This window comes from Rutilus rutilus (assembly GCF_951802725.1).
Source record: "Rutilus rutilus genome assembly, chromosome: 2".
Lineage (NCBI taxonomy): Eukaryota > Metazoa > Chordata > Actinopteri > Cypriniformes > Leuciscidae > Rutilus > Rutilus rutilus.
The window spans coordinates 40,112,175-40,125,102 of NC_140210.1; the positions used below are offsets into that span (position 1 = coordinate 40,112,175).

Genomic DNA, 12,928 nt, shown 5'->3' on the forward strand with positions numbered 1-12,928 from the left:
GGTTTTAATGAAGATCAATGAGCAAACAGTTGCTTGCACAGATTGTTATGAGTGTAATGTGTATGAATGTTTTTTCAGACACGTGAAACACTGGTGAAGAAGAAGAAGAAGAAGGACGTGGAACATGATGAAGAGAAAACCCTTAAAAAACAGAAAGTGGATGAAGAGTATTTAAAACTTAATACTGCCACCTCTGTAGAAATTCTTCATCTTCGGGTAATTTTGTAGGGAAACAAATATGACAATTCTGTTTGGATTTAAATAGGCAAATACTTAAGAGTATATGACTGGATCATGTTATGTTTCTAGCATGTTATATGTTTGGCAACACCTCTTGATGGAAATAACATCAAAGCATTTATTTTTATCAAGAGATGCATACATTTTTGGTCTTGTATTGACAATGCAAGAGTCCAGCACTCTGTAAAGTCTCGTCCAGCACATCCCAAAGACTTTCAGTGAATTTAGGGTCTGGACTCAGAGGTGCCGATTCATGTGTGAAAATGATTCTTCATGCTTCCTCCCAACCATTCTTTCACAATTTGAGCCTGATGAATCTTGACATCCTGGAAAATGACCATTATATGTCTTCTTACGTGGTTGTTTAAGAAATAAAAAGAAACACACTCCATCAGTTAGGGTTAGAAGAACTGTTCCCAGACATATTAAATGCTAAAAACATAATAATCACTGCAATAATGATCCAGTCTTTGACTCTGAAGAGTAAATCCAAATTTTTTTTGGTGTATACATGGAAATTGCACTTGTGTCTGATCACACAGGTTTCTTTCCCATTTCCTCTGTCTAGAATCTGAAGATTGGCACTTTGATGCTGGGTTGTGTGAAGGAAGTGTCAGAGTTTGAGGTGGTAGTTGGTCTCCCAAGCGGTCTCGTTGGTTATCTGCCAATCTACAACATCTGTGACTCCTACACCAAGATTCTCAATAACAGACTGGACTCTGAAGACAGTTCAGAGGTAACACAACTGCACAAGGAAAGAAACTGTAAAAAATATATGCGACCGTTGTTGTGTTTGCGAACATTTTTGTTCATGTTTGTCCTACTCTTCACAGGAAGTCGTCCCTCTCTCGCAACTACTTTCTCCTGGAATGCTGGTCAGATGTGTTGTGTCGTCTTTAGAATCCGCTAAGGAGGGTCATGTTAGTCTTAAAGTGTCAATCAACCCAAAAGATGTTAACAGGGTGTTGAGTTCAGGTGCTTTGAAACCTGGAATGGTGAGTTTGCAATCTTTCTTTAATATTATATATTGTATAGTGTATATGACCCGGTTCTTGCTGAATCTTTTGTGTGTAATTGTCACTCGTGAGCTAAAATCAAACCCACTTAACGTTTCAGACACTGAGCGGTTGTGTGGAGAGTGTGGAAGATCACGGATACCTGGTTGACGTCGGAATCATTGGCACTAAAGCTTTCCTGCCCAAAAAGAGCATTGTCTCAAAACAAGGTAGAATCGTTCTTCTTCTTTTTTATATCTTTCTTGCAATGAATATAGCCGGGGTAGCTGGCATGGCGTTAAACTCTAAACAAACAAAACAAGGTAGGGAGTCAGGCGCAAATACAGCTACATAACATCTGATTCATGTACATAAACTGTTTATCATGGTTCAATGACGCGATGAATCACCCACATCATAAAGAATGCAAGAGGATTACTGGTAATTCACTTACAAATTAAAATTGCCATAATTTACTCACCTTCATTTAATTTCAAACCTGTATGGCATGGACTAGTCCTAGAATTAAAAAAATAAAATGCAAAAATACTATTGACAATTTTACCTTTTAAATCAAATGTTACACCATAATACATGTTTGGAATGACAACAACAATAATAGGATTTCTCTTTTTTGGGTGGACTGTCCCTTTAAGGCTGTGCCTGCGTTGGGATAAAAGCGGCATTATGATTGTAAGTTTCCTGTTTATCTCAGATCTGAATGTGGGTCAGTACGTGTCGATCCTGATAGAGGAAGTCAAGAACGATGGACGTGTGGTGCGTCTGTGCCAGAATCCCCAGGTTTTCGCAAAGGCTTGTGCTATGGTTCAGCATGGATGGACTCTAGACACCCTCCTGCCCGGACTTCTGGTCCGCGCATGCGTAAAGAAGGTAAGCAGGCTCCCCAAAGATCCTTAGAAAGCCTTACAAAATGTAATAATAAGTAATTTCTACATATTTTTTAAATAATTGTTTAAGAGCTGGATTTGTGGTAAAAAACTACATTACCCATGATGCTATACAAAAATCCACCAATCAGAGAGTCAAAACCAGCAGAACACACTAAAAGGTCTATTTAGCTCCACCCACTCCCATGAAATGCTGTAAATGATGTAATCAAGTCTATCTCCCTACACTCTCAAAATATATATACTGTATATCTGTTCGCAATGCTTCATGGGATTGTAGTTCTTTCCCTCACTAAAGCTGTTAAGTACACAGTCTTGTTGTACCTTTTTATTTTTGTCTGATTTTCAAAAACAGCTTCAAATCTAAGTTTGTAATGTCATGATTCACCTTGTAGCTGGTTGGCTTGGTTCTTGGCTTATAACGCTAAAATAAATAAAATAAAAGTATTTTTTGAAAATCCTTATGGAGAAATTAATGGAAAAAATACTTCTGGAACCAACACTGCTGAAGACGTGTGTGGGCTCTATAGCACTCTATGGTTAATACTGAAATACTTCCTCTTATCCCAGTTTAATGTACGACTGCAAGAAAGCTGTACATATTTTGAATGCCATTTTTATAAGTGTTTCTAGATCATTGTCTTGTTTTGAGACCTTGATATATCTGTCCACTGATGTTTTGTCATGCTAGGTTACTCCTCACGGGCTCATCGTGACGTATCTTTCATCTTTCACCGGAGTGGTTGATTTTCTTCACCTTGATGAGGACAAGGCATCGACCTACAGCCAAGGACAAGAGGTAAGAGTCCAAAGACATAGTAACAGTGCTTCAAAATTGTTGCTAATCGTTTTTGTTTGATGTGTGTCTGCCTGAAACATTTGGTTATCAGCAGGGTTGTTATTGTTAACTAAAACTATTTACTCTTTTATTGAAATAAAGCTATAATTAAATCTAAATATTAGATGAAAAACGTAAACTTATTTCGGTTAAGACATTTAAAAATATCTAATGTTCATGTAGTTTAAATTGAAGCACTAAAATGTCTAACTGGAAAAAAAAGTAAATATAAACTAAAACTCAAATAAAAAGAAATCAAATTATTAAATCTAAGTACTAATATTTAAAGGGGTCAAATTTCCCTGATATTTTGACATGTAAGAGGTCATTGTACTGTAAAAACCCAAAAACAGCTTTAATTGAATCCAAGCTCAAAACGACTTGTTTCGGATTTTGTGATAATGTCGACAAAAGACCGCCTCTGCAGAAGAAAATCATCTTTAGCCCCGCCCACCGGCGTGTTATTGACATGACGAGGAAAGAAGAGCCATACAGGATCACTGGACTAAAAATAACATTACCTTCCAAAGGATCCTAATGCTAGGAAAGTGGTGATTTATTTTCAACTATGTTGAATGTCTCAGTTGAGCATTGTTTGTTTGTATTCGGTACATTTCACTGTGGATATTCTGGGAAATCAGTCGCCATTTCGGCGCAGGCTTTGCAAATAGACTTTTACTGTAAGATATGGACCCGACAGTAATGCCACAACATGTAAGTAACCGTGTTTAATCTAAAGCCTGATCTGTGGTCAGTGATTTCTGATGTGTAATGAGTCATGTACTTATGTCTCAAAGTCGTTTATTGCTGTTTATGCGTCGGTAAATCAAGCCAGCAAACTAAACTAAACGGTCAACTTCACATTGTTTATTTTAGTAGCGTGAAATTATTAGCGTGTTATTAAAATTATATACAAAGAATGCCTCCTTTTACAATCGCTGGAGCTTTCAACCACCACCGTGAGTTTATCAGTGACTGAGTTCTAGACTCTCACCAAAACTTGTTATAATCAACAAATCTCTTATTTACATCGTGTTTGCGCTGTTAGTTATGATGAGAGAAATCGAGTTGCAATGACGAGATCACTGCATTCATTCGCTCAACAGACTGTCTGTCATCTGCTCAATGCTCATCACGACAACATCTCATGTGATGGGAATAGATCTTAAAAATAATGCTATAATCAACACTTTTCACGATTAGTTAATCTCGACAGCTGTAATAGTAAGAACGTAGTAAAAGTATTCGAGAGTACCACATGTAATACTTCTCATATGCAGAGATGTCAGCCAATCACAGCAGTGGGCGTTTACACTGAAGTCTCACAGCAGACACATAATTGCGAAATTATGGCCATTTTTGATGTAAATATCATAATAACATAAGTGCACCCTAGGAAACATTATATAATAATAGAAAAAATGCAGTTCATGACCCCTTTAAAATAAACAAAGTAATAAAAATGACAAAAGCACAAAATAAAATGACTAAAAATTTAACTAAAATGAATTAAAAATAATAAACCTGTAAAAGTATATAAATAATACTAAAATAACAGTCAGTAATTAAGTTCTTCTGCGTGTTCCCACTCTTTTCAGGTGCTGGCACGGGTTTTGCATGTGGAGCCGTCCACGCGGCATGTGAGCCTGTCCCTGCGCAGTCATCTCCTGCCACCAGGGGGCGCTGTGCTGGATGTGTTCTACAGCGAGCGGATTGGCGAGGTGGTGCAGGGCTGCAAGATGACTGATCTGCACTATCACTCAGGAGCCGTGATGAAGATGCCCGACGGTACCACAGCCTTTGTGCATGTGAGTACAAATATTGTCAACGATGACTTCACATTAGTGATGGGAGAAACAAAGCTTTTTGAAACTCTGAAACTCTGAATCAATTGAAACGGTTGCATCGCAAAATGATTCATTGTTTTGAAGTGTTCAAACACCACAGGCTGTTGGCATCGGCTGGTCAAAACGGTGTAAATTTAATGAAAAACTCTTTTTTTGTTGTTTTTTTTATATATTTTGAATAATAATTTCTTTTCATTTTAATTTTTAGTAATTTTGTTTTGTTTTTGACAGTTGTATTCCTTTTTATTCTTTTAGTTTTAGTTATTGCTGTCTTGTCAGATTGCTAAAATGATTTTTATTTAAATATTTTATTTTATTTTATTTTATTTCAGTAGAAAGTTTTATATGGTTTTAATTTGTTTTAATTTGTTGTAGTTTTAGTTAACTTTAATAACTCTGGTAGTACCTTTTACAAGCCAATTGCTAATGTTTTCATGAAAGTCTATTGTAATTGAAAGTTGAAAGTTGTAATCTAAAAATAATTTAATAGCATTAAATATGAAGGTTCTTTAAAGTTAGTGTTTTTATCCATTCATACTGCTTGATTTGCGTGTTATTAGGCAAGGATTTGGCAGTGTACGTATTAATTAGAAGCAATTAAATATAATGAAAATATTTTGTATTATACTCGTATAATATAATACAATTCATAAAACTGACCCGAGATCAGTAAAAGAGTTAGTTCACCCAAAAATGAGAATTATCCCATGATTAACCCACCCTGAGGCTATCCTTGGTGTATATGACTTTCTTCTTTCAGCCGAACACAATCAGAACAGAGTTATATTAAAAATATCTATTCTGTGAGTCTGATGAAGTTTTATTTGTATTTTGCATGTAGAAAAACCTCATGAAGGAGCCAAAAGAAGAGTTCAACCCAAACCGCTTGCTGTCCCAGTCTGAACACTCTCTGAGAATCATAGATTACAGTCCTATGGAGCAAATTCACCTGGTCACACTGCGCAGGTTGGTTGATATGACGTTGCTAGGGTGTTCTGGCTGGTTCGTGTTATGATTTGTTGTTCTGTTTTCTTTTGTTTTGCAGGAGCACTATTGAAATGACCTTCTTCAGATATCAAGACATCAAAGTGGGGCAAATTGTTGAGGTGGGCAAGACAAAAAAAGTAATGGTTCTGCAGCAAATGTCACATAAAAGAGTGAATGTAATGGCGGTCACATGCTGCTTCTGGGTTTCAGGGTAAAGTTGCGGGTTTGCAGAAACATGGCGTTTTCGTGAAGATAACGGGCCACATCAGAGGAATGATACCCAGAATTCACCTTGCCGATGTCGTCCTAAAGAACCCAGAGAAGATGTTTTTTGAGGGCTTGAATGTCAAGTGCAGGGTGAGGCTTTTTAACCAGGGATGATAAAATCATCATAATTGTTTTCTTTTTTATTATTATTATTATTATTATTATTATTATTATGTGTCATGCAGTATCTGAAATAGAAAGCTTTTGTTATTTTATACACTACCAATCAAGTTCAAAAGTGACATTTAGATAAATGATAAATTCAGATAAATGCTGTTCTTTTGAAGTTTCTATTAGGCATGGGTCGGTATGAGATTTTGACTGTATGATAACCTTAAAGTTTTTGGCCGTTTTGCAATTACAGCTCTAAAATGTGTTATTTTTAAATGTCGGGGTAAAAAGCAACTTTTTTTTCCACATTGAACACAATGCATTTTATTTTTAAGCAACATATAGAATATTTAGAATGGTAGTGAACATGCATGTCAGGTTACATTATTAAATGAATAAAATAAATAATTGAATTCTTCTTATTTAAATAAAAATAAACAGTCACTTAAGTGAGCCAGGCATGTGATCAGCTATAGACAAAAAAAGAAGGAAAACTGGAATCTGCCTTTTTTTTTTATTATTAAATGAATATAGAAATCGTACTATTACAGTAATAATATACACAACTATATATGTATATATCGGGTGTCACTAAAACTGGATTTGTAGCCTTTCTTCTAATTATTTTTGCCTGTTTTTTTTTTTTTTAGGTATTATCAATGGATGTTCAGAACAAGAGGTTGATCCTGACCAGGAAAAAGGCCCTTGTTGAGTCCACACTCCCTATCTTCCAGTCCTACTCTGATGCCAAGGTGGGCCGCATCTCTCACGGCGTCATCGTGTTTGTGAAGAAGTTTGGCTGTATTGTCCGGTTCTATGGAGACGTGAAGGGTCTGGTTCCTGTGGGGGAGCTGTCCACAGAGCGTGTGGATAATCCAGGAGGTCTCTTCTTCATTGGCCAGGTCAGAGCAATATTTAAAAACTGTCAAGTGCATCTAGTTTAAAAAATGTTTTTTTAATTTTGGGGTCAGTAAGTTTTGTTAGTGATGATGCTGAAAATTCAGCTTTGGAATATCACAGGAATAAATGACATTTACACATTTTTATCAAATGTGTGTCCATATTTTAAAATGATCAAATTTAAAATAAAGTGCTGTGTTTTGTCAGATTTATTCCAGTCACACATTTCTGCGTCTCTTGAAGTGTTTTCATCTGCAGTTCACACTAATTAACACTTTGGGGGATTCTTTTAATTATTTTCTGCAGGTTGTTCAGGCCAAAGTCTTGAGGTGCGACCCGGAAAACAAGAAGTTATGTTTATCCTTCAAGGCCGTTACTGAGGGAGATATAAAGGTGGAGCAGACTGAGAAATTTGACTTTGTGGTTGGAAAGGTAATTTGACCGAAACAACTTTTTATACTTATCTTTGCAAACCACAGGAAAACGCATCACTACATATTTCTCTCCATGTCAATTCCTATTTAGGCAGTCAATGTAAGAGTTTGCCGCAAAGTCCTGGATGGTCTGGAAGTCTCCATTGTTCCTGAAGAGGCTCCAGCTTTCATACCCGTGGTGCATCTCTCTGATCATGTGACCAACTGCTTTCCCCTGTGGATGGCGTTGGAGGAGGGTGACACCATCTCTAATGTAATGTGTCTCAGCAAGAACAAGAAGAAGGGCATTGTATCCTCACACAACCATTCTCATCTGTCAGTAAAAATAAGTCCTTTAGCAACAAAAAAAATCTGTATTCGAGCTGCACGATTAATCGTTAAAAGATTGCTTGATTCAAACACGTGATCTTTTTTCTAAATACAGTGATTTGGCTGTGTCTGTTAAAGATTGACAAGTACGATCACAGCAAACATTAAAATCTGCGTTGGCACTGAACCAGAGAGAGTAGTTGTCATGTATAGATATGAAACAAGCACTGAGATAAAAGTTAATAGTTCAGATATAAACACTGATGTCTACGGTAGCGATCAAAATACAGTGAATTACCTTTTGAAATAAAGTTTGTATCAAATATGCCATTACACCATTAGGTGGTGACAAGTGACTGTTAAAAAAATGTCAGTGACTCATTCATTGAAAAGATTCATTCAAAAATGCTGATTAATCCAGTAATGAAACAAGAGAAGGCTTAATGAGTGAGTCATTGAATACTTCATTCAAACCGATGTTTCTTAAACAATTAATTACTTTATGTATATATATATATGTATATGTGTATATATATATATATATATATATATATATATATATATATATATATATATATGTATATGTTGCAGCAATTAACATTTTGTCACAATCTCTACTAAATGACATTATTTTGTTTAGTTGTTTGATTTATTCTATTCAGAATCGTGGGAGAATCTTGGTCTTTATATTTTAAGCAAAGAAATCGTGTTTATCCAGAATCATGCAGCTTTAATTTGTTCAGTTCTTCTTAACCGAGTCCTGTTCAGACTCTCACCAAGAAACCCCTACTGAAGGCCTGTCTGGAGGACGGCAACATCCCGCAGAAGTTCTCTGAGCTCCAGGTGGGGATGCAGATGCTGGGCTGGGTGAAGAACATCATGCCTTATGGAGTCTTTATCGATTTCCCGCACGGACTCTTCGGCCTCGCTCCTAAAGATGTATGTCTGCATTTTGGTTGTTTGGATAGTATTTTGTGTGAAAATGACACTGTTTAAAAGTTAATGACATTAGTTGTGGCACACATCAACCAATGGGATAGTTCACCAAAAAATACTGTCATTTACTCACCCTCATGTTGTTCCAAACCTGTATGAATTTCTTTCTTATGCTGAACAGAATAGATGATATTTTGAAGAATGTCAGTAAACAAACATTGACTTTAATTGACTCTGAACAACTTTTTTGGGTGAACTGTCCCTTTAACAGTCCATTTGAAATGGTATACTTTGTCTATGAATCTCTGCTTGCCTTACATTATGATCATTGTAAATGAAAACTTCACTTAAGCCCTATGTGGACGGGACTAGTTTAACATGGAGAGGTGGGGTAAAGTAATTATCACCAGAGCTTCTCAGTTATTTTAGTCCCGTCCGAATGTGACATCTCAGTAATCGTTACGGACAATGTCAGTTAAGATTACGGCGACTTTTACCTTCAGTAAAAAGGTCCGGAAAAATTACCTCAGGTAATACTAATCCCATGCGAATAGACCCGCTGTAAATATGTACGTGAATATTCCGTCATTTCCTGTTTAAAAGTAGTTTTCCGTGGTTTTTCCAAGTATGGAGGCGCTTGAAAAAGCATTCAGTTGCGATCTAGACGCTGGGATAAGTCTGTGGCAAAACTCAAGTGTTTTCCACACACCATTCAAATCAGAAAGAAGATTGAAAGCACTTTTTAGAGGCACGAAACTTCTTTTAGCGTTAGATATGTGCCTATTACCAACATAATACAATCTGAATTTATTTAATATATAAATTCAGGACCTAACAGTTTTATATAAATATTGGTTATATGTTTATAGTTTAACATGGAGAGGTGGGGTCATAATTTTACCACAGGACGTCTGTAATAATAATGGCCAATTCTCACGGGATAAGATATCTCAGTAATTATCTCTATTACGTTGCTTCCTGAAATCATGTGGGGTTGTATGTTGCTGATATCAGGAAACAACGTAATAGAGATAGAGATAATTACTGAGATATCTTATCCCATGAGAATTGGCCATTATTATTACAGACGTCCTGTGGTAAAATTACATGACCCCACCTCTACATGTTAAACTAGTCCCGTCCGAATAGGGCTTTAGTCAACATTAGCCAATTTAGACACATTTATTCAAACCAATTGAATCCGTAGGCATTTCAGGACCACAAAGTACAAACTCAGTATTATAAACAAAATTCCTCAAATAAGTTCGTTAACATAAGTCTGTACATGTCAAGGTTATAATGTTCATTACCATGTCCGTGTTTTAATGTGCTTCTCGTGTATGAAAAGTATCTGTACGCATGACAGGCATCAAAATCTGAGAAAAGTTTGACGTGTACCGGCAACTATACATTATTTATGGGTATTCTGTTTGTTAGGATATTTATATAGGAAATGTTATTCAGGGCTATTATAGTTAATTAAAACTAAATCCAAAAGCATAAAAAATACATTTAACGTTACTTATAGGGATACTCCACTTTTTTGGGAAATAGGCTCATTTTACAACTCCCCCAGAGTTAAACAGTTGAGTTTTACCGTTTTCGAATCCATTCAGCTGAACTCCGGGTCTGGCGGTAGCATTTTTAGCATAGCTTAGCATAGATCATTGAATCGGACAGGACCATTAGCATCTCTCTCAAAAAAATGACCAAAGAGTTTCGATTATTTTTCCTATTTAAAACTTGACTCTTCTGTAGTTAGGAACTATACTCTCATTCCTGCGTAATAATCAAGAAACTTTGCTGCTGTACCATGGGTCCAGCAGGCGTAATGATATGAAGCAGGCGTTGTTCCTAGCCATATCAGCCTAGAAAATCGCAACTTTTCATTTTCCGTCGGTCTTAGTACACGATGTAACTACAGAAGAGTCAAGTTTTAAATAGGAAAAATATCGAAACTCTTTGGTCATTTTTTTGAGAGAGATGCTAATGGTCTTGTCCGTGACGTTTGTGACGTCAGAAACACCAGCGATTTCAAATGGTTTTGACTTATGAATTTGCACATGGTTTGTCTAAAGTATATTAAAAACACCACAGTCATTTAAACAACATTAAAAGCTGACTTTAAAATAAAATTAACGTTAACTGAAATAAAATAAAAATATACAAACTTAAAAAGCTATATAGACATAAAAAAAAAAAAAAAAAACTTTAAAAAAAATTACTATAACACTGATGTTGTGTTCAAGTGTAAAAGTATAAAAGTAAAAATTTCATACCGGAATTGTCCCTCATAACTAAACCAGTTCTACGTCACCTTAAAATAAAATGTTACCAAAAATATTTTTTAACCACTAGTATTTCCTTTGTCGACTAGCATTAGCAGCGTTGTTTACTCAACTAGTCTGACACATCCCTAGTGCAGATGTGATGATGTTGTGTTTCAATCTCATTGTAGGCTATGGCCGACCAGTTCATCACAAACACATCAGGCGTCTTTGATATTGGCCAGTCGGTTGTTGCCCTAGTGACCCATCTGGACGAAGAAAAGCAAAGGTTTTTGGTCAGCCTGAAGGTGTCAGAACTGAGTCTCTTGGAGCAAGGTGCCCACGCCAGACTGATCCAGGGTCTGAAGGAAAGGAAGTCCATCTTTGAGATGGTTTCTGGCAGAGGTACGAGTGTAGGCTCTGATGAACAACAAACAATAGGTTGTCTGACTTCTGCTTTCTGCTCTTTTTTAGTGTTTTTAATCAAGTTATCCAACTCTCTGTCTGTCTCCAGGGGAGTCTGACGTCCTACAACAGCTCTCTGCTGTGTCGCTCGGAGATAAAATCAAGGTGACGGTGGGAGATACCAGAGAGGACGGCTCGGTCATAGTGACCTCAGATCGGCTCAGTGAAGCCACTGTGTTGGCCTCAAAGTTCCACACAGAAGGTGAGGACCGCCTTTCTTTTAAATAAGGTTCTGTTTAAAATAACAAAACTGCACTCCAAATGTAACTAGTTTGTAACTTTTACTACACAACTCAATAACAGTACTCTGTCTATTTCAAGTTGACATGACTTGATTCAGCAAGTCAAGAACTGCAGCCACCAATTCAGTGATTGAGCCCTTCAAACTAGGGGTGTACGATATTACGATCTTTGATCATGAGTGATTAAAGTGTCTCCACGATCTGCTTTAGAACATCACGTTAACTTGCAGTTCTTTACAATCACGGAAGTTTATTATTTGCATGCTTTTTAAAGTCTTGCCTGTTAAACAATTTATTCGCGTGCACACTAAAAGTGTCAAACGGCGCGCGAGTACTAGACTATGCTAGGGTCTTATTTTTAATAGCAAAGATAAAACTCCCACCCCTACTTTTGGTCTGCCATTGTTTTACTTTTGTACTTTGTTAACTTGTAAGGCTACATTTTTACTGTTCAGTCACTTGCAAAATAGCAAAACCAACATGAAAAAAATCACAATAAAATAAAATAAAAATATTTTCCTGAAAAATGCAGCGATATGATATTTTTTCCATATCGCCCGCCCCTAATTCAAACTGGGAACTTTTGAACTTTTGAGTTATTGTTTTTGTAGAGATTTTTTTCAATCAGACTAAAAAACTGTCGGAGTGTATCTGCAGTGTTTAAGTGTCATATTAGTATTATTTATATAGTATTATAGTCTTTATTAATATTTTTAATTGTCTTTTCTTTTTTATATTTATAGTTTTTCTTTTTCTTTTAGTTGTAGTAATTTTGTGCTTTTTTGCATAATAAAAATATTTTTATTTAGCTTTCAATTATTTTAGTTATTTTAGTACACAAAGTAATTTCACTTAGTTGCGTTGGGGAACATTTATAATTTTCGTTTAAGTTTTTTATTTAATATTTTTATTATGTTATTTCAGTTTTTTTTTTCAATAAAACTGAGACATTTTAATCATTTTAGTTTACAAGAACAACACTGTTCAGCATCAGCGGAAGAATAGAAATGTTCATGAACTTCCATTAGAACTGAATGTCTTGAACGGTTTGGTTCCAAATGTCACCGATTCCTGTTTAAGTGATGCTCATATTGGACTGTCTACATGTCTGGACTGAAAAAGCATATAAACTGCCTTTAAAACTTCAAAAAGTGGTTGTATGTACATGTGCAGATCTTTACA

At 35.9% G+C, this 12,928-nt stretch overlaps 1 protein-coding gene across 3 annotated transcripts in view; it reads left to right on the forward strand.

Moving 5' to 3' along the window:
* The window catches only part of pdcd11 (programmed cell death 11), a 29,380-nt gene that overhangs the window by 546 nt on the left and 15,906 nt on the right, over window positions 1-12,928 (forward strand). For all 3 annotated transcript variants that reach the window (XM_084402207.1, XM_084402208.1, XM_084402209.1), the window contains exons 3-18: window positions 79-216; window positions 809-976; window positions 1,074-1,235; window positions 1,357-1,465; window positions 1,951-2,126; window positions 2,835-2,942; window positions 4,580-4,789; window positions 5,670-5,794; window positions 5,874-5,934; window positions 6,026-6,172; window positions 6,844-7,095; window positions 7,400-7,525; window positions 7,619-7,816; window positions 8,605-8,775; window positions 11,231-11,444; window positions 11,554-11,706. In XM_084402207.1, the coding sequence (XP_084258333.1) occupies window positions 79-216; window positions 809-976; window positions 1,074-1,235; window positions 1,357-1,465; window positions 1,951-2,126; window positions 2,835-2,942; window positions 4,580-4,789; window positions 5,670-5,794; window positions 5,874-5,934; window positions 6,026-6,172; window positions 6,844-7,095; window positions 7,400-7,525; window positions 7,619-7,816; window positions 8,605-8,775; window positions 11,231-11,444; window positions 11,554-11,706 (2,518 nt within the window). The remainder of the gene's footprint in view (window positions 1-78; window positions 217-808; window positions 977-1,073; window positions 1,236-1,356; window positions 1,466-1,950; window positions 2,127-2,834; window positions 2,943-4,579; window positions 4,790-5,669; window positions 5,795-5,873; window positions 5,935-6,025; window positions 6,173-6,843; window positions 7,096-7,399; window positions 7,526-7,618; window positions 7,817-8,604; window positions 8,776-11,230; window positions 11,445-11,553; window positions 11,707-12,928) is intronic.